Genomic DNA, 20,783 nt, shown 5'->3' on the forward strand with positions numbered 1-20,783 from the left:
TTGACCTGTGCATTTGTTTCAATGGGCAAAGACTCAAATGGAGAGTCTGTATTTTCAGATTCACGTGGCTAATAATTCAAGATAAGAGATTGATTTTATGGCCAGCAGGAATTTTAAGGTTGTATACAGAAACAGGCAGAAAATAAAGTTTGATTTGAGGAGAAATGATCTTGCATTTCTGAGTGTTTGTGTTCCACCAATTTGCGAGCGGTGGGGGAAACGGTAATATTTCTAGCAGCAATATGAATTATTTTTAGTCTGACTTGTCAATATTGACGTGTCAGATTAAATGGAAATGGGTTAATTTGCAAGTAAAAATAAATGCACCGTGGCCAATATGAGACGTATACATGAACAAAGCTAAAGCTGGTCTGACAAGAGTTTAAACTGACTAAATGTATGTGAAATAAAAACAGAATAAACTCAAGTCTGTGATTAAATCCTTTGTCTTTTACTTCCTCACAAACACATTGAGTAAAGTTACCGTGACTGGACGTTAACACCAGCAGATTCCACATCAGTTGATTTGCAGGCAACATTTTTAACTTTAATTTACATTTTTTATTTTATTTTGAGGAAGAAGGTGAATTTTATTTACAGAATATGACATTTTCAAAGCAATGCGTGTGTTTATTTATATGTTAGATGCCAAGTGATCCTGCACACCAAGTTCAAAGATCCAACTGAACCGATGTTCTGTACACACAGATAGGGCAGAGAACATACGAAAAGGACGCATGACCCTGCATCGTGACCAAGGAACTTGGGTAAACAGGGAGATTTTGGTTCATTGCTGAAGAACAATTAGCTTAGTTTCTATTTTGCTGACTATTTTTTAAGATCTTTTTTTTAGATTTTATGTCAAACAGGCTAATGTACAGCTGCGATGGCAAGACAGGAAGTGGTTTGAACACTGATGAACACACTTTATCAAGAAATAGAGCTTTAGAGCTTTTTATTTTTTAAATTAAACAATAATGTAAAATTAAATTATGTTCTTTTAATTTTAATTTAAATAAAAATAAATTGTTATTGCTTAAATGTTTTTTGCAGTGCTTTGTTCTATGCAGATCAATCGATCAAAGAAATAACTGTCACCAGAGAAAAACGACCAATCAGCTGTTGTGGTCATGTTGACCTGTTGTGTTTTGATGCGGCCGTGTCAATCCCAAATAAACGGGCCTTGTTTGGATTTAGAAAAGTTGACTTTACTGGCATAAAAAGAAACATAGAAACTTGCACAAAGTTGTTGGTTTTTTTTATTGAATTTTGAAAATATTTCAAAATTAAAAAATTAAGAGGAAAGCCAAAACTGAGTTGACATGCGAGTGCAAGCATTACATGTTAGAAAATTGACACAATATTTGTTGATACAAATTTGTAGTTTTGAACGCAGCGGTGTGTTTAGAATATAAACTCCATCATCAGTTACTTTGAAGCAGAATCCACACAATGACGTCAGAAGTGGGACTCCCACCGGCTGCTGAGACGCAGCTCTCTGGTCCAGACACGCGATTTATAGACGGAAATGTTAATAAAACGATCTTGTACTTGGAATTGTTAGCAGCTAAAACGACACGGCGACATTTTTCTGACTCTCGGTGTTGTGATCTCACGGCTCGTGTTCCTCGCGGTATTTATAGCAGGTCAGCTGACCTTGTACTTGGACTCGTCCACCAGCAGGAAACATTAGCTCGCTGCGAGTTAAACTAAACAATAACCGCGATTCAGCCTCAGACATGATATACACCAGATCACATGAAGATATTAGAGCCGGCTTTTAGCTGAATGCGCAGATATTTACTCTCAATAATTGCGGCACAGGGTTAAAATGACGCAGATCGTGTCGCGCAGCTCCCCCCGCCGTGGAGATAATGGTACGGTCCTATGTTGAAATTCCGAGAATTGAGCTGCTGCGTTTCTCAGAACTGGATTCTCAGAACTGGTGATGCACAGAGTTTCGAGGAAACTTTTACAAGGTGACTTTTTTTCCTTCCTATTTTCTCCGCGTTAGGGTCAGAGAGTGGCGTGGCGCTGCGTGACGCTGCGTGGGCTGCAATCTCTTCAGATTTAGCGCACTTTAACAACTTTGAAACGATGATCTTGCTTTTTCATGACGGTTGTTAACATTTGCTTTGCAGAATGAATCCGACTCGATTCAAACTGTTGCGCCCCTGAGCACATTCTGATGATTTGTGACGTCAGGCGTCGTTATTTTTGTTTGAAACGTTTAGTTTGACTTTTTTTTTTTTTTACCGATCAGATGTCGGTAAACAAACAGGATCGGTCTGACTTTAATTTCTTAAGTGTCCCCCGTCACAATTCATCAGATAATCAGATAAAACATTTTTAAATGGATGATTTTGGGACTAAGATCCTTGGAAGAATCTAAACTTTGGACGCGCCAAGTGTTTGGCCTGTTTACGCAGCAGCAACTAACCACTCCTTGAAAACACGTCCTCCGAAATCACGCATTCGCACTTGAATCGTGCGCCCGCTTTGGGACGTCACGCGAAATATTGTTTTTTTTTAGCAGGAGAGCAGATGAATTGAATAAATTGGATGAGTCCAGGAAACAGAAAGCCTCTCTCCGTGTTCTGGCAACCTAATCTGAGCGGGCCAGGACGGAATGTGCGCAACGTCAGACGCGTTGAACACGCACGGGGGGCCGCTGCAAGCATGGGCTCTGTTACGCGCGGCCGTGAATGATCCCTGTGCAGTAGATTCCACTCGGATTTTAACTTTAATCTGCAACTGCTTGTGTGATTATTGATTAGGGTTGATGAAGTTTGTTGTTCCAAATCACGCAGACCCGCTGGAAAGCAGGAGATTTGAATAATGGCTGCTTAGATTCTAGCCTGCGTTGACGGACCTTCATTCAGGCCCAAAGGACCGGACACCCCTGCGTGATAAATATTAGTGGAGCTTCTTTTTTTTTTTTTGACGTGTCGCTTTGGAATGACGCCCCCACGCGTTAGAACGCCGCCAGGACACCTGGCAGGTGGCGCGTCTTTACTGTGTTGGAATGAGCCCCAGGTGATGAAACGCAACCCCCGCATGACTATTATATATATATATATAACTGAGTAATTAAAGTTGAATTGATTTGGATTCTTTTCCTGGTGTATTTGAAGAAAAGGCAAAGTTAAAACTCGACTGCTGGAAAGGAAGGAGCTTTATTTTTTGGTTTTCGGGGACTTTCGCCGGTTTGAAATGGTCTGTTTCCATGGTTACCATTTGGTTTTTGTTTCCAGATGAGGGTTCCTGAGACATAACTTCGTCCGCGCGTCTCCCACATGTTGACCTTCTCTCTCCGGCCTTCGGTAGGCTTACCAACGTTGGGTAAATGTTGCCCTTTCTCACCGTAGACTCCGACAGAATGGCCGTGACTGCAGATGGCTGCGTTCAGTTCACGCGTCACGCAGGCGACGTCTTGCTCAACTTCAACCGCCTGCGCACCAGGACCATTCTGACCGACGTCACCATACAGGTGGATGGACAGTATTTTCACGCTCACAAGTCCATCTTGGTGGCCTGCAGGTACGTCACGAGGTCGCGGCGGCTGTGGAGGGTTGTCCATCATGTTTAAACCGACCCCCCCTCCTTCCTTCCTTTTGTCCTCTCCTCCCGCAGCGGCTTCTTTTATTCTGTGTTCATGGACCCTGGGAATGTCAACCTTAGTGCCATCAGCTTAGACCCCAAAGTGGACCCCAAGGGGTTCTCCACACTGCTGGACTTCATGTACACGTCCTGTCTGAACCTGAAGGACGGTCTGGTCCTCGCCATCATGGACGCAGCCGTCTACCTCCAGATGGAACACGTCGCTGACACCTGCCACCGCTTCATCAAGTCCAGGTAAGGACGAATCGGAGATGTCTGAGTCGGGCTTGGTAACTAACTCGCCGTTGATCCGGTTTCTTTAGGCACCCGTCTGTGGATGCTGAGACCAAATCGTTGCATCTGGCTGAGGAGCTCCCCTCTTTGCGGCTCTGCGGTGAGGAAGAGCCGGACTTTCGGCATGGCTCCATCGTAGCCTCGCCCCCTCTCCAGAACGGCAGGGGCTACGTCCCCAGTGTGTTTCGAGGGATCAACACCTCTGGCTCGTATCGCGTCTACGGCGACTGCCGTGTCCCTGCTGGGGCGCCGGAGAGCTCTCATAAGTTTGGCGACCTTCCCAGAGGCGGGGCCCCGTCCCAGAAGCAATGCTGCGAAGTCCCCGGAGCCAAGACGGCTCACAATGAGTCCGCTGCCGGGGTCTCTCACCCTGTGCCGTGCCACCCAAGTGTTTCCACCTACGTCAATCGACCAGCGGGGGCCCACGGGGGCCTCCAGAGGCCCGACACGCCCACAGAGAACGGGATTCAACATCCGCAGACGGGCTGCCTCAGGCTGTCTCCGGGATTTATCAGAGGTGTGATTTGCAGCCCCCAAAGCCCCCTCAGATCCGACTGCCAGCCCAACTCGCCCACCGAGTCGAACAGCAGCAGAAGCGCCACGCTGATCCTCAAACGGCCCCCGGTCTGCCCCGAAGACGTCAAGGCCCGCAACTGGAAGAAGTACAAGCTGATTGTCATGAATCAAGCTTCCCCCGGTGGGAACCAGAGAGAGGGCCGGGGGGGCGGCGCGGAAGACGCGGACGCGATTCCTACGCCGAGCTCCTGCAGGTGCCGTGAGGTCCAGGCGGAGGACGGAGTCGGCGAGCGCGGCGAAGACATCCTCACGTGTCGGAGCGTCGACGGCTGCGGTAGCGTCAGGTAAACCCGCGGCTCCACGGCGCAGCTGTAAACGTCGTTAAATGCAGAACCTGATATTAAATCTCCGGCCGGCTTTCCACGCACAGCCACCGGCGGCGCTCCTCCTGCGGCTGCGACAGCCCCCGGTGCCTGGAAGCGGCTCACCCGTCTCCCGACGCCGCCGCCTCCAGCTGTGGTGCGTAGAATCACGACAAGTGCAAAAACTATTGGAGCTTTTCTAACAGGAAGCCACTGCATTGACCTTTAACGCCGGCCCCTCGCAGAAAGCAGCACGCGCTTCTGCAACGGGTGCGACTCCAAGTTCATGGAGGAAGATTCCCTGACGGAGCACGTGGGCCAGGTCCACAGCGACAAGCCGTACAAGTGCGACTGCTGCCAGGCCGCCTTCCGCTACAAGGGCAACCTGGTCAGCCACAAGACCGTCCACACCGGTACGAATCCTGGTTGGTATAGTGTTCACGCTGCATTCGACCACACGGCGGTGACGCCTTGGTTCATTCACTGTTCTTAACCCCCCCCCCCTGCCCCCTCCCCAGGTGCGAAGCCGTACCACTGCAACATCTGCGGCGCCCAGTTCAACCGGCCGGCCAACCTGAAAACCCACACCCGGATCCACTCCGGAGAAAAGCCGTACAAGTGCGAGACCTGCGGCTCCAGATTTGTCCAGGTAGGAAAGTTAAGGAAGACCCCCCCCCCGCAGGAGACAGACGGGTGTTTTTAAAGTGGCAGTATTTGAATTCGCTCTGTGGTTTTCCTCCAGGTGGCGCATCTCCGCGCTCACGTGTTGATCCACACGGGAGAGAAGCCCTACCCCTGTGAGATTTGTGGAACTCACTTCCGCCACCTGCAGACGCTCAAGAGCCACATGCGAATTCACACAGGAGAGAAGCCTTATCGTGTAAGGCTGCCCGCAGTGCGCACGCGCACACACACACACACACACTTAATCCCTCCTCCATGATCCATGTGCCTATCAGCGGTTATAAGTCCTGAGCGCCCACCCGTCCCACCGCCCACCTGAAGAGTGACCCTGAATTCTTCTTTCTCCGCAGTGTGAAAAATGCGACCTCCACTTCAGACACAAAAGCCAGCTGAGGCTTCACCTCCGTCAGAAACACGGCGCCGTCACCAACACTAAGGCCCGGTGCCAGAGGGGCAGCGCGGCCGCCTGCTGAGCCCCACCCCCTGCTAAGCCACGCCCTGTGGCGCTGTGCCTTTTGGATTGACTGCCATGTTGTACAGATGTTCAGTTTTCTCACCGATATTGACACGACTATTTTTTTTAATAAACTCTCTTCGTCTTGCGTGCGATGCGCGTGGCTGGATGCACGCTCTTCGGCGTTCCACGGATTGGAGAACGCCTCCGTGGGGTAATGTCGGCCACGTTTTAATGTGAATCTGAGCTGGTATGAATCACTGAAAAGGACGGTCCTCATCGAACCACTGTTACAGTCACGTGGTCACGGATCATGCAGTTTGTCATTAAGTTGTTTGTAAATAAGATAATTTATATTTCCAGATTGCCATCTGCTGGCAGAACACGAATATATCTACCTAGTATTTTCTGAAGTGAAGTCAGTGCAATCTTCACTGGCTGTCGATGTGCAGTAATAAGAGCGATACTTTGCTCCTCCGAGTTGCTGGTACGTATTTTATGTACAGATTTTACTGTTTCAATAATTTCCTGGCTCCATTTTATTTTTCACATTTTAATTAATTTAGTTTCATTATTTCTTCTTAAACAGCTCTTGACATGTTTGTTCGATGAAAGTGTTTTCTTTGCAGTATTGCTAAAAAAAAAAAGTGTTACAATGGTACGATTTCCTCGGAAATCATAAAAATAAATAGCGATTTATTGAACATTATGGATTATAGTGCCTTAAATTCACTGTTTGGCTCCACCATCCCAGATTATTCAGTGCTACGCTGTTTGTGCGATGCATCTGATGGTATATTGTTGTGTGTGTGTGTGTGAGAGGTACTGTTTTGTGTAGCTCTTCAGATGCAGGTAGAGGCATCAAGCTAAACAATGCTCAGGAATATTCAGATTGTTAGCAAATGTCTTTTATAACTGCAAATATGTATGACACAGTGTGTTCAACAAAACTAAAATGTAGATAAGTAGCTGGAACAATGTTGTCCATCGCTACACGTGGTGTTAAGTATTTTATAGCTTAATGAGTCTGTAAAGCAACCCTTCTTTCTGAATAATGAAAAGAAACATACAGTTTAATGAAATATGCAAAGTAAAAAAATATATGCATCACACTTGATATCTACATGAGCAAAACAAGAAATAAAAATGCTTTGTAAAAGTTTTTATTTTCCCATTGAAATCATTTCAGTATATATTTTACTACACAATTAATTATTCTCTTAGTAATGAGTGACTTTTCTTCCTAAATGGAATAATCTAACCGAAATAATAAAAAAACAATCCTAGAATAAAAGCACATCGATGTGAAGCGCCCCCTAGCAACCGAAATGGTTTACAGTCTTTTAAATAACTTGACCAAAATTATTTTACGCTTTGGAAGACAGCCATTCTTATAACGTTAAATAAACAAGAGAAAGCACAATGCATAAACATAAAAATGAAAAAGCAAACATCTTCTGTTTCACTGAGAGCTCCTTCTCAAACCGGTGAATCGCACGGAGGCGTTCTGCTTTCTCTCCCACCGACTTCATGGTTTAGGCTTTTTATTTCGGGACTACTGGCTTTTTTTTTTTTTTAGGCTGTCACCATCAGGTCAAACAACTATTTGGTCTGAAGCGTAACAGCTGCTTTCAATGACAGCACATGAATAGACAAGAATAAAACATTCTGCAGAGCATAAAGCCTTTCGATACAGCTCATAATTATTTGTGAAAGTGGAGTTCTGAACATGAACCGGCTGATCACGGGCTGCTGTTCGGCACCTCTACCTCTCATTCATACCAGTACGCGTGTTGAAAACACACGCACACACCTGCCTACAAACGGTGGCGCATTTACGAAAGAAATGGAAATAAAAAATCAAACATAAAATACCACACGGATGGACATAGAAACTTGTTATAGCGAGTAAAAAGAAAACTCAGAGGTTAAACGAATGTTGTTGGCAGCAGCGGGATCTTAACCCTCCTTGTCAAAGATGGCTTTTACTTTAGTAAACACCTGAAAGACAAAAAAAAAAAGCATTTTGTTCTGTAAAACAGTCATTTTATACAAATAAAAAATCGTTGCTAATTCTTGGCGATGTATTTTAGCCTGCTGTTCAAGGGTCTAAAAGTCATTTAGCTAAACTGATAGATAGGAAACGAGTCGTTTCCAGAACCAGCAGCAGGTTCCGTCTGCAACTTTTCTGGCAACTGACTTGACTTAGATTCTGCTTCAGGTTTAATAAAAACATTTGTTGGACAATCACATCCAGGCAAAGTTTAATAGAATTAAGGCTTATTTCTCTTTGAATCGAACCTTCAGAGGTTTTCCTTTTCACTTCTCCACCTAGTGGCCATCAGACGAACTACAACCTTTACTTGTATTCATGTTACTGCTGGTAAATTAAGACTAATTTAAAAAAAAAAAAAGAACTTCACTCACCTCCTCCACGCCGAGAGACGCGTCCACAGAGTGCACCTTTCCCAGTTTCTCATACAGTTCAATGATTGGTCGTGTAGACTTCAGGTAGGTTTTGATTCTGCGTCAGGAGGGGGGTCACATTAGGTGGGAAAACATGCACACGGGTATCCAACGGTCTGCAAACCAGCTCGGGCAGAGCTACAATAATCGGATATGCCGCTGCAGCGCTGTACCTTTTCTCCAAGCTATCTCTGTTGTCATCCGTGCGTCCGCTGCTCTTCCCTCGCTCTAGACATCTTTCGATGCAGACCTGCGGACCAAGAACACGACGGGTCACACACTCGGTGTAAAACCGCTCCCGAGTAGCTGCCGTCTGAAAGCAGCAGGGCTCTGCTGCGTCTCTGCTGCGTCTCTGCTGCGTCTCTGTGACTTACCTCCCTGTTGCAGTCGAAGAAAAGCACAAATTTGACGAGCGCCTTTTCATCCATGGTAGAATTCCAGCCCTGGAGGTTGTCCTCGTTGCGTGGGAAACCGTCTATGAGGAAGTGGAACTTTCGCTCGTCTTTCTTCATGGTCTCTTCCATTGCCTTGTTTGAATAAATAAAAACACACACACAGACGCAACAATCCTGAAACATTTTGGATATTCTTTACAGTCAAACCCGCTCGGCTCGGAATGCTTGTTGTGTCCTACCTTCCAGAGTAACTTGATGGTGATGTGCACAGGAACTATGCTGCCCTCCTTGATGCAGCCGGCGATGAGCTTCCCGTACTCCGAGCCCTCTCGAGCTTGCTCTTCTCTCAGCAGGTCGCCAGCAGACAAGTGGGTGTAGTCGTAGTGCTGGGAAACCGCGACAGAAAGGCGACAACTGGTGAGTTCGTGAAGCGCGATGAAATCTGTCAGGGGGGGGCTATGGAGCGAGGTGGCGGAAGCGTGTAGATTTCCCTTCAGCAGTTAAACGCTGCCTCGGAAAAAAGACTGGCCTCTGCAAACGGGCTTAGAGCCCATCTCGCTCGTGGGGCCGCGAGACGCAAGGACTCACGTGGCGCTGAATGAAAGGAGCGTCTGTGCGCCGATGCCTTTCGGGCCCGGCCGCCGGCACCAGGTAGCATCCGTGCACAGAGTCGGATCTTATGGATCATGAGAATGAGACAATCAAGATAAAAAGAACAGTTTTCTTTTTTTTTTTTTACGTTCGCCCCTTTTGAATTCAAATTGAACTGAATTGTTTGCGCCACTTTAAAAATGCTTCCAATAATGTTACACTTTTGCCTCTTTCGTTATAAATGCGGTGCAAACCCTTCGTTCACGACGTTGAACTTTCACACACACACACACACCCTCTGACGACAGAACTGATTACGACACAGGGAGGGTGCGGTTCAGTTCAAGGCGAGCCCACAGTGAGATCAATGACACGAAGGAAACCTGTCAGGAAGAAAAGCTGTCGCTAAACGCATGGCCGATCCACTTAGACGACGGCTAACATTTGCTCAAGTCATTACGGCTCGTTACTTTTGTCATTGTTGAGCAGCCCGAGAATGGGCGCGACGATGACTTGGCAAACGTCCATCAGTCGAACACAAGTGCTATGTCATTATGGGTTTGTTTGCACTCCAGAGCCCCCCCCCCCCCCCCCCCCCCCAGAAATCTACGGACGAGACGACAGGGAAGCCACATCCTGGAGCCGTGTTTGCTCTGTGGACTGTCGCCTCGTCGTTCGGGTGTGGAGGGAAGGGTCAAACAGAAAGATCAGTCAGAGCGCCGACGCCAACGCGCCCGTCCGACCGTCAGATTGAGGAACGGATGACGTCGGGATCGCAGCACGTAGGATTAACTCCACCCAGACAGGATTCCAAGCCAGCACCTTCTTGCTGCGAGGCGACAGCGCTAACCGCTACGCCACCACTGATGATATATTATAAAGATTCAATTAATTTCCCACAAAATAAAGCAGGAAAACGTGCTAATGTTAGCTAGGTAATATTAGTGGGTCTCATAAATCAAACAGTTGCTTGTGGGAAATATTGCTAACTATTATGTTAGTTAGGGTGAAAAATAACTTGTATAATAAGTGTGTATATAATCTAAAATACATGTGTATTAAGGTGGTTGGGGGGGGGGGGGGTAATTTTTTGTCACATATTAATCTGCAATTAATCACAATTAAATGTTGGCAGTATTTTTTTTTACCAAATAAAACATTTAACGTTAAATCCTGGTATCTGACAAGAGTCGTTGCATCATTTGTCATTTTGGGTCGAAACAAACGTTAAAAAATGCTCATTATAATAAATATTCAAATCATTATCGTTGACCTCTCTGGTTGTGCTTTTTAATAGTCGGTGCCATCTCGTAGCTCCGGTATGACAACACGTAGCCGGTACGGCTAACGAGCTAGCTAGGCTAAGACCGGCTCACTTTAGAGGACAACCGGAAGTCACAGTAATTCAAACATTATCGAATAAAACTGGGATATTAAACGCCGAGAAAATTCGCCCGGTGTTATTTAAATGAGGAGAAGCCATTTCCTAACCATCAAACAAACATTTTCCCTTTTCCTCCTGCGATCCCTGACTTACTTCCACTATTCTGGAGCACTGGGTTCCTTTGCCGGCGCCAGGCCCGCCCAGCACGAACACAACCTGCGGCTTCATCATCAGCGACAGCCGGTAACGCAAGCTCGGAGCCTTCTGAGAAACGATACCGGACAAACGCCCGATCATACACCGGCAGTAGCGGCGGAGGAACGGAGACGCGTGAACGGGCTGAATGCGTGTCAGGGACCCGGTGGATTCGGAAGTCGACGAGGCACACGACACCACTTCCGGTTGTTGATTTTTAGCGACCAATGGGGTTTTCACGTCGGATGATGCGCTCGCTAGCCACGCCCACATCCACTTGTTATTTTTTTTATATTTATTTTTTTTCCCCATTGCAGGGATCGGGTGACGCCCCGCCCCAGCCTCTCTCCAGCATCAGCACCTCAACGACGAGCTCGGCGACCCGCGGCTGGGAGAGGATGCGCTCCGGTTCACCGGGAAATAATCACGCGCCGCCGCGCTCGTCAGCTTCGACGCCTCCGTTCACGATGCGCCGTTCGCGTATGCCGACCAATGGAAACAACGCGCTGCGAGGAGCGCATTAGGAGCGCCGGGTTCTCTCGCCTTTTGGGGGGGGGGGGGCGCGTTGTCGCTCGTTCGCTTCTCTTCGTGTGGGGTCGAGGCGATGAAGAGTCTCACTTTGCCTTTTGACGGCGCGGCACGGATGTAGGGCTAAACACGGGGAAAGAAGCCAAGCAAACAAAAGGCATCCAGCGCCCCCACCCCCTCCACCACCACCCCCCCCTCCTCTGACGCACCTGGCTGCCCTGTCTCCACTTTGACATGACAGCCCAGAGCCAGGAGCAGAGCAGCAGGATCAAGGTGCACCAACGTGCAGCCGGACGCGTGGACTCGACAAGCCACAGGGGGGGTCTCTGGACCGCGGCGGCGGAGCAGCAGCAGCCCAGGGGGGAGGCCGGATTGCAGTTTCTGGGGACGAACGCCAAGGGCAGTGCGGCAGTCAGCAGGCAGACCGGGGGGGAGGAGGAGGCTGGGAAGAGCTGTGATACTTCCCTTTTCAGCCCCACCGTGCTCTCACCTCCACATCTTCCCGGAAATATGAGGGTGGACGTTTTTTTGGTGGATCAGTGGTGACGCTGATGCCCCTTGTCATTTTCTGTGCTCATTTCCTTCCCAAGCATTCAGCGACGATGGGCAATTAAAAGCTTCGCTCCGCTCTTCAGGCAAGGGTGGACCCCAGAGGGGACCGATGTGCACACTGGCCAGGTATCCTGTGCGCCCTTCTTCTCTGGCTTTGCTCTCTTTCTTTCTCGCCTGCACTATGGGCTGTATCCAGAGCATTGCATGCAAGCCCCGCATCAGACGGGAGAACATTGTGGTGTACGAGGTGTCCGCCTCCATTGATCAGTGTCCCACCATCATCGAGGAGAACTCACCGATCGTGCTCCGCTACAAGACGCCTTACTTCAGGGCCTCGGCAGGAGTCGTGATGCCGCCGGTGCCCCGGAACGAAACCTGGGTGGTGGGCTGGATCCAGGCTTGTACCCAAATGGAGTTTTACAACACCTATGGTGACATCGGCATGTAAGCGCGTCCCTATTTGTGACCCCCCCTCCTCCCTCCCACTGAATGAGCTCAGTGTGTGTTTAGGTTGATCATTCGTGTTACAGCTCTCTAACGCTCTCCCTCTGCCCCCCCCCCCCCCCCCCAGGTCCAGCTGGGAGTTACCGGAGCTGCGAGAGGGTCGCGTCAAGGCCATCAGCGACTCCGATGGCGTCAGCTACCCGTGGTACGGCAACACCACGGAGACAGTCACTCTGATCGGACCCACTTCAAAGCCCTCCCGTCTGACGGTCGGCATGAACGACAACTTCTACCCCAGCGTGACCTGGGCGGTGCCGATCAGCAACAGCAACACGCCCATGCTGACCCACATCACCAGGGACCAGAGCTTCATCACCTGGCTGGTGGCCATGAACTCTGTCACCAAGGTAGGGGCAGAAACAGAGACCAAACGTAGGGCTTCCCCTCAGTCCGACATCACGCTGTTTCATCCCTCCAGGAGCGAATCGTGCTGCAGACGGTGCGGTGGCGGATGCGGGTGGACATCGCCGTGGGTCCAGACATGCCTCTGGGCTCACGGGCCTCTTTGGTGGGCCGTCCCTACCAGGAGCAACCGAACATCCTCAACTACCAGGAGCCCATTCCTCCAAACGCACTGGGGAGGCCGAATGCCAACGACGCCCAAGTGCTAATGTGGAGGCCGCGGAGGGGGGCGCCGCTAGTGGTCATACCCCCGAAATAGCAGGAGCAGAGACATTTTTTATTGTTAAATCTCACAGAAAAGGGGGAAAGGGAGGTGAAGATGACGAAGACAGGAAGAGAAGAGACATCTCACGGATTCCCGACGCTACGGTCAAGTCGCCTGGAAGATTTAGCGGACCTGTGGAGCAAGCCAGATCGTTCGCGTCTTACAATATTTGAAGTTGAGGGCCATCAGTTTTGAGGATGATTTGGCCCCTTGACAAATTTTGGAATGCATTTAAGGCTTTTTAGCTTTTAAACGCTTTTTTTATGGACTTACCACAGAGGTATTAGAACACAGTGAAAACCGCATCCTGCATCCGTATGTAGATCAAATTGCATGCGAACCAGAGAAATGTAAAAAAAAAACAAAAAAAACTCTCCTTGAGAAATTGAATAGGAGGTTTTTTTTTCTTTTTTATGACTTGATAACCGAAGACATTTTGATTGAAACGTCAGCAAAAAAACAACAACAACAAAAAAAGCCAACCTCATCAGTGCCAAGAAAGGCCTTTTTTCAGCACATGCAGTACCAGAGTTAAAGGACAGAATAAGATTTCATATACGTACAGTATTATATGGATATTTTTAGTTTAAGATTGACTCCTACATCAATCAGATTTTATGAGGCGCGCCCAAGAACAGCAGATGTCCCTTGATTGATTTTTGCTGATGCACCGACGTATTTTCAACTTGCCTCTGATGACGCGCGCCAACATTTGGCGCGCTCTCAGAGAGAGACGAGCTCGACCTGCTCGCGTGCTGAATAAATAATGTCAGCTACGCTTTTAATTAGAATGACCTGAATGACTTGGAAAAGTGCCATACAGCAAACTTTAAAAACGAGGGTGGTACGGGTCAAGGCTGCGTCTCGTTGCTGGGCCTCGTTCGCGCAGACTGCAAAGCAGCTTTGATGAGGCTCCAATGAGGCCACGCTGCATTAAACGTGCCGAAATATACCGACTATCAGGGAATCGAAACACGCTTCATAGTTTCCTCGGTGTGGAATTAAAGCAGACGCCAGTTTGGAAATGATATATTGAATTAGTGTCATTTTTTCTTGCCACTGTCATCTTCTCACGTTCACTTGTATTCATTTGCAGCAGATTTCCTCAGATACTGCCGGATGAAGGCGTTGCTGCGTTTTCTCCGCTGCTCCACGTGGTCAAGTCACGTGACTCACCCTACATCTGCTCCTCTCCAGGTTGTGAAATCCACAAGTATGCAAAGATCGTTCCTGGTAATGACCGGGGCAGAACGTAGCAGATCAGGAAGGGCGCCTTGCTTTTGTCATTTCATTCAGCCATCTGTTGCTATAGAGACAGGGTTGGGGGGGTTTCTTAGTGCACTGCAACTATTCATGGGTGTGTTTGGCGCCGTTTGCATTCATTACTATGTGCATGTGTGAGTGTACGCACACACCCACACACACACACACACCTGCAGCCTTGATTTAACCATCCATCTCACTTTGAAATAAGAGGAACAATCAAGGAGAGCTGGTTGTTGCAGCATTAAAATGCCTTTATTTAGTCTGCCATCGAGACATGTACGAGTAGAAGGAGTGCTTCTAATATATAAATACTCAGCAAGGTCCTTCATCCTGTATTACCGCATGTAAAAAAAAAGGACAATCAGCATCTTTGAAGGGGGGTGTAACCCCTCCCCTTTGCAGCAAATTCCCTCCCAGTTCCCCCCACTAGATGGAAGCTCCGTCCTTCCTCCCGTCCAGACAGACGATCCCATGAACCATTTATGCAATTTTTTGTTTTCCCCCAAATCCCGAGACATAAATACACAAACTAAAATGCTGAACTGCAAAAAACACCACGAAGGATCCTCCTTTGTGCTTTCAGCCCCTCCTGCTGGATTTAAATTGAATTTACGGTTCAAGTCTCCATTCCAGAATTCACTCTCCTTCAGCCTGTTAGGTCTAACTGAAACATCCGCCGTCGTCCAGCGAGTATTTCGACATCATAAATCCATATATTGATATTAGCTTCGATCCAAGCAGCGGCCGGCTGTGTTCGTGACGCAGCGACAGGGTTTATTGCTTCCTGACTGTCACCAGATGAGTCCCGCTCAGTCTGCTGGTTGCCAGTCGTCCGCTCCTTTCGAGTTGCAAGGTTGCCAGATGGCTCCGTTTATATCTTGTTGATGCCAGTAGCCACAGGCTTGCCCTCGTAGCCGTATAGAAATGTGGCTCCGATAACCAGGGCCGACCCGAGGAAGAATATACTGAGAGAACGGTGGAAACAGGAAATAGAAGAGAGGAAATAAACATCCGCAACTCAAAAATAAGCAACGTGCATGAGCATGGAGGCGCGTACCTGGTGGGGTTAAAGTCCTCCAGGAAGACGTATGAAATGAATGCCGATGTGATGATGGACACGGAGGTGGCAAATCCCTTGAGAATGTTGTCGGCGTATTTAATGACTACTGCCACGATCAGCCCTCCCCCGGCCTGCGGGACAGGGAAACGCAAGGACGCTTCACGAAGACGTGCGTTTCAACGGAGCCGAAAGCAAACACGACACAAAACGAGGAGATGAAGAGAGAAGAGACTTCCCCACCTGGAGGACAACCACGGTCCAGGTGATGCCGTTGTAGCCCTGAAACATTCCCGACTGTCTCACCCTCTCGCCGTCGTACATTGCCATTCCTCCGATGCCAAAGGCAAAGCCGAACAGACCTGGGAACAGACGGAGGGGAGAACTCCTCGTTTAACTCTTCCTGTAAGCAGCAGCTCGCGCTTACAGCTACCGGCCACTAGAAGCCAGTATATTTCAGTTTTACGGCTGAGCCTTCCTTCCTTATCCGAGGCTCAGCGGAGCGTAACATTTAGAATTACACGCACACAAAGACAGGAGTGGATGCATGAATGCGATGTTTGACACGTTCCTCTACCCTGTCCCACATCCTGAAGCACTGTAAACACAAACGTACAAAAGGTTCTATGCCCTTTGTCCTCGTCTGAGGAGCCTTCCTTTGTGCCGGCCCTGGAGGAATAGGACTGGGCATGTGGTTTTAATAGACGGGCTCTGAACTGATGGGCAGGCGTATATCCTTCTGCCTTCAACTAGTTTTAAAATGTCAATGAAATGTGCTTTGCTTTCTACTACTGTACTTTTGGCTTGTCCCCACAGCAAATCAGCCTTCTCCACTTCATCGTCCTCTCATGTCCTCCCTCACTACGTCCATGTATCTTCTCCTGGGTTGTCCTCTAGCCCTGTTCCCTGGCAGCTCCGTCCTCGGCATCCTTCTACCGATACAGTCCCCGTCTCTCCTCTGGACATGTCCAAACCAATCGAAGTCTGGCCTCTCTATCTACCAAAACGTCTAACCTTCACTGTCCCTCTTATTGCCTAATTTCTTACATGAATCAAAAGCCATTCAAAGCTAGAATGAATATCGAATGTAGAAATGATGAGACTATTACAGTAGCTCAGTCTGCTATTCCTGTTACTGATGTTCTACCCCCCCAAAAAAACAGGCCTTACCCAGCTGGATGTTACGAAGCCACACGCTCTGTTTAGTCCCCTTGAGGATTTTCTCAAAGTAAACTCCCGCAAAGCCGCTGGAGACGCACGCCATCAGCACCGCCATCAGGCCCACAACCTGGGACTGACGGCCCACCGTCTGCTGAGAGTCACCCTCAGACTCTGCGGGCCACTGTAAAAAAAAAAGGTTTGCATGCATTCAAATGTGAATAACAGATTCATTCAACCAACAAAGTTAAGCCTTGAACGTAAGTAGGCCTGTGCCACGGGCTACCTGCACCAAGGTGACGCCAGACATGAGGAGGAGCAGCGAGAACCACTGGTTGAGGCTCAACGTCTTCCCCAGCATGGAGACAGAAAACAGTGCTGTGGTGAGGATCTTCAGCTGGTACGTGACCTGCGTGGGCCACAACACGGATACAGGAGGTAAACAGGGTGGTAGAATATCAATCTGACCCTAGTGAGGGAATGAGCTTCAGTTTTCCCTTCTCCCTCAAGATGTGAAATATCATTCTGATGGTTTTGTTTTTGTGCGTACTCGATGACAAACTGTGTACAACTACCGGCCAGCGCGTTCTAATTATCGTTAACCCTCCACGGGAGTCATTGAGTCAATATTCGATGTTATCTTCACAATTTAATCTCACAATATTGCCGGATTGAAGTGCAAAGTGTCAGGACTGTGAGATGAGGTCGAGTGAGATAAGGGGCGACGATAACTTAGAACTCATGAGCCGGTTGATCCAATGCCAAACAAGCGCTCCGTGTGTTTTTGAGTCACAGCGTGCTGCTGACGGAGCGGGCAGTTGGTACGGAACCGCCGGCATCATGCGGCCCGAGATAAGACGGCGCAGCTTCCCGTTAATGGGCAGCACTTAGAACCAACAGGAAAAAAATAGATCTGGATCGGCCGTTATGGATGATGAGGCACGGGGAATTCATTTTGAATGGACAAACTGAGGAAGAAAATCAGCCCAACTAGTAACAGACCTCCACCAAGCAGCTCATTCCCCCTCGTAAGCGGATTTACACCGGGAATGATGCTCTTATTTTTAGAGGTAACAAACTCTTACTTCCTGGATGATGTAAAGCATGTATAAATACATTGGCTGGGTTGAACACACACACACACAGATGTACTGAACATCTGTCCTGCCACAGTCAAGTCATACCTGATAAGTGGCAGCATCTAGGTTGGATAAGGCCACGTAGAGCAGGTTGTTCTGCAGCGTGTAGATTCCCGCAGGAATGGCCAACTTCATGGTCTCTGCGGGTTTGCTCACAATCTCCTCTCTCAGCAGCTGCGTTAACGCCTGCATGCTGAAATCTGCCGTCAACAGAGAAGGTGCTGTTGGCGATCTGACCAAGATACCACCCGCCGTGCAAGACAGGGGAGGGGAGGGGAGGGCTGGCTTGCTATTAAGAACACTGGTGAGCATTTATAAGAAACCGTGTACCAGGGGGGTGGGGGACGTCTGCACCGGCACGTCGCCATAGCTACTCACTGTTCTCCATGACGACAAGGAGGGTGCAGGCAAAGATCTTGAGCACCTCGGCCGACACCACGGCAGATGAGGCGAGGTAGTGTTGCTCTGTTTTTAAAGTGCGAGAGTAACGCATGGTGAGCACCAGAGAGGTGGTCTGCAAGACCAGCACCCCCAGGGACGCGTACTTCAGCCCGTGGGAGTGCGACGCCACCAACACCATGATGGAGCAACCGGTTGCCGAGTCGGCAGCCGATGGCGGAGTCTTTGGGATGGGGAAGAAGAAGAAGAAGAAGAAGAAAAGAAAACAGACAAATCAGGTTCAGTCAGAGAAATAAGACACAATGCTAAGAAATTCAATTAAAAAATAGATTTAAAAAAATCGAAATAAGTTGTCCCGGGAATAGAGCGCTGTGTTTGTGAGAGCGGAGAACGACTGGATAATGATCAGGAATGCCGGAGAGCCGGGATCCAGCCTGCAGCAGCGTATACGGTATTCCTGACCAGTCAACGGAGTCCGTAACGACCGGGACAGCGGGAACTTTACAGAATCAGCGGCCCGCACTTAATATGTAAGAGTAAATATCACTCCCTGACACAAAGCATCGGACCAGGAAGAAGGAAGTGTTGAATCATCGCTAACAATGGCGGCAGACTCGGCCTGGGCTTTATTACAACTTGCACCACAATTATTGCTTTCCGGATAATAGAATAGAACAGAATTGCCAGCACATAAAACTGGTCGGTGCATTCTAGACAAAGCCAATACTGTAATCTTCACACAACGTCACTACAAAAGAGATTTTGAAGCAGCGGTTCCGGGGATGAAATCAGGACATTAGTTTGTCAAACGTAGCTTGAAAACAAAGTCCGGTTTAAGTTGTTGCCATAAAAAACGAGTCTCCCAACCAATTCGTCAAAGTGTTCGATGCAGTCGCCAAGTTTGACCAGCAACTAAAAGCAACAACGCAGCGCACTGTCAATATGAAACCTCACCACCTGCAGCGCTCCGGTGTCCTGAGGGTTTGAAGACAAACACCTTTCCCTCTGGTTTCCTACGTTTCCTGCCTGAGACCGCTCCATGAACACTCACCGACCCGCTTCCACCTCAATTTAACATGAACGTGACAGAAATGTCAGAAATCCTTGCGTGAAGAGGGCGAAATGTCCAAACAGGCAAACCTCTGCAGCAATGTCAACACAGGTTTTACTGCAGCGCCTTGAAACAACATGCTCTGTTTGCATTGCTCTACATCCTTCTCAAGGCATTGAACCATCTTGAAGCCCTTCATCCTGATTTGACTGCTCAAAATATACCGCATTTTTCATATTTTAACTTTCTCACTACGATTATGGTGTCAGGATTTTTGAATTTAAACCATTCATTGGTGAAACATGACACGGGTGGAGGGATGGGTTCATCTATATTCACTTACCGTATATAGACAAATTGCGAGGCAAAGTCCACGGAGCCTCGACATAAAGTGGTCGTACGAGTTCCGTGCTGGTAAATGGAGGAAGCTAAGCCGCGGTGTTGAAGTAGGGGCTGTGTGTTCGGCACACTGACCTCTTTATGGAGCTGCTGCATGAACAGAGTGTGTAGCAGCTATACAACCCCCCCCCCCCCCCCCCCCTATGTTCCACCGCAGAGCCTAAAATACCTTCAACTTTCACTTTCAACAGCCAGCCGAAAAAGTACAACCTTGGATGGACTTTTAAGATAACATTTTAAAAAATAAGTGGATCCTGCAAAATATTTGACTTTGACTCAAATTAAAAATTTATCTCCAATGAAAGCAGAGGACCCCCCCCCCCCTTTGAGTCAGTTTTTCCTCGCCGCTCTGTTTTTGCTCGTGGAGGATTGTTGGAATTTCTTCTGTAGAAGAATGAGTCAACTAAAGCGTTTGATCAAAAGTCAAAAGCGTTTGGTATGATACCATACAATACGCTCTTGATTATAACACACTTTAAAATAAGAAACACTTTGGTTTCTAGGTTACATTTAACAAAATCTTAAATAAGATAACATTTTTAAAATGCAATGACACAGTTCTTGTGCAAAGGTCGAAGGTAACCTGTGAGTCATCATCTGATTTCTCTGCTGCTTTATCTTCCTGATCACGGAGAATGTTTCTCTTCCTCGTTTGAAGTTGTTCCACCAGAATCAGATTATCAGGCTATACCGGCAGGACAGCTGTCAAACCGAACACCCGCCTGATTCAAGCTGTATCAAAACTGGTTTATTTGTATACGTCAGCACCTTTGCGAGCCAACTTGCCGGTAGGTGTAAAACAAACCTGTCACCGAGACCTGCGGAAAAGCATCTGAAGGCGTGTGCATGGAAGTGTCCGCCTTTACGCACACCTTTCTGTGTTTTTACTATCGCGGCTCCTGGGAGGACGCGCGGTGTCTGTCCATTAAATGCATTGATTACAACGCACCGAGCATCCCGTGCATTTATTTGTTTGTTGGGAGTGGAGAAAGAATGAGGCAGAACGAGTCACGCAGGAGAGTCTGCGTGACGCGTGGGAAGAAAACTGTTTGGACTTTCATCAACAGGAAACGTTTTGTTGCTGCATTTTATGTGAGCTGGCTTTAATCAAATATTGAAATT

General features: G+C 48.2%; 4 protein-coding genes across 4 annotated transcripts; 2 read left to right on the plus strand and 2 right to left on the minus strand.

The window, feature by feature from the left end:
• The first annotated feature begins 1,948 nt into the window (after positions 1-1,948).
• bcl6ab (BCL6A transcription repressor b) lies at positions 1,949-5,929 on the plus strand. The gene is made up of 9 exons (XM_068748936.1): positions 1,949-1,979; positions 3,369-3,540; positions 3,634-3,855; positions 3,924-4,754; positions 4,841-4,929; positions 5,018-5,185; positions 5,291-5,421; positions 5,515-5,652; positions 5,807-5,929. The coding sequence occupies exons 1-9, from the start codon at positions 1,949-1,951 to the stop codon at positions 5,927-5,929; spliced, it is 1,905 nt and encodes a 634-aa protein (XP_068605037.1).
• A 1,135-nt stretch (positions 5,930-7,064) lies between these two features.
• On the minus strand, positions 7,065-11,108 carry cmpk (cytidylate kinase). The gene is made up of 6 exons (XM_068748518.1): positions 10,900-11,108; positions 9,011-9,157; positions 8,751-8,903; positions 8,550-8,626; positions 8,338-8,434; positions 7,065-7,911 (listed from the first exon to the last, which is right to left on the minus strand). The coding sequence occupies exons 1-6, from the start codon at positions 11,041-11,043 to the stop codon at positions 7,870-7,872; spliced, it is 660 nt and encodes a 219-aa protein (XP_068604619.1). The 5' UTR covers positions 11,044-11,108; the 3' UTR covers positions 7,065-7,869.
• Positions 11,109-12,130: 1,022 nt separating this feature from the next.
• Positions 12,131-13,186, plus strand: fam78ba (family with sequence similarity 78 member Ba). Its single transcript, XM_068748515.1, has 3 exons — positions 12,131-12,465; positions 12,593-12,872; positions 12,944-13,186. The coding sequence occupies exons 1-3, from the start codon at positions 12,131-12,133 to the stop codon at positions 13,184-13,186; spliced, it is 858 nt and encodes a 285-aa protein (XP_068604616.1).
• Positions 13,187-14,883: 1,697 nt separating this feature from the next.
• On the minus strand, positions 14,884-18,392 carry slc35a3b (solute carrier family 35 member A3b). Its single transcript, XM_068748514.1, has 7 exons — positions 18,191-18,392; positions 17,858-18,012; positions 16,960-17,082; positions 16,686-16,857; positions 15,759-15,877; positions 15,516-15,649; positions 14,884-15,423 (listed from the first exon to the last, which is right to left on the minus strand). Exons 1-7 carry the CDS (start codon positions 18,390-18,392, stop codon positions 15,330-15,332), a joined length of 999 nt encoding a protein of 332 aa, XP_068604615.1. The 3' UTR covers positions 14,884-15,329.
• Positions 18,393-20,783: the final 2,391 nt, after the last annotated feature.

This window comes from Brachionichthys hirsutus, chromosome 15 (genome assembly GCF_040956055.1).
Source record: "Brachionichthys hirsutus isolate HB-005 chromosome 15, CSIRO-AGI_Bhir_v1, whole genome shotgun sequence".
Taxonomy (NCBI): Eukaryota; Metazoa; Chordata; class Actinopteri; order Lophiiformes; family Brachionichthyidae; genus Brachionichthys; species Brachionichthys hirsutus.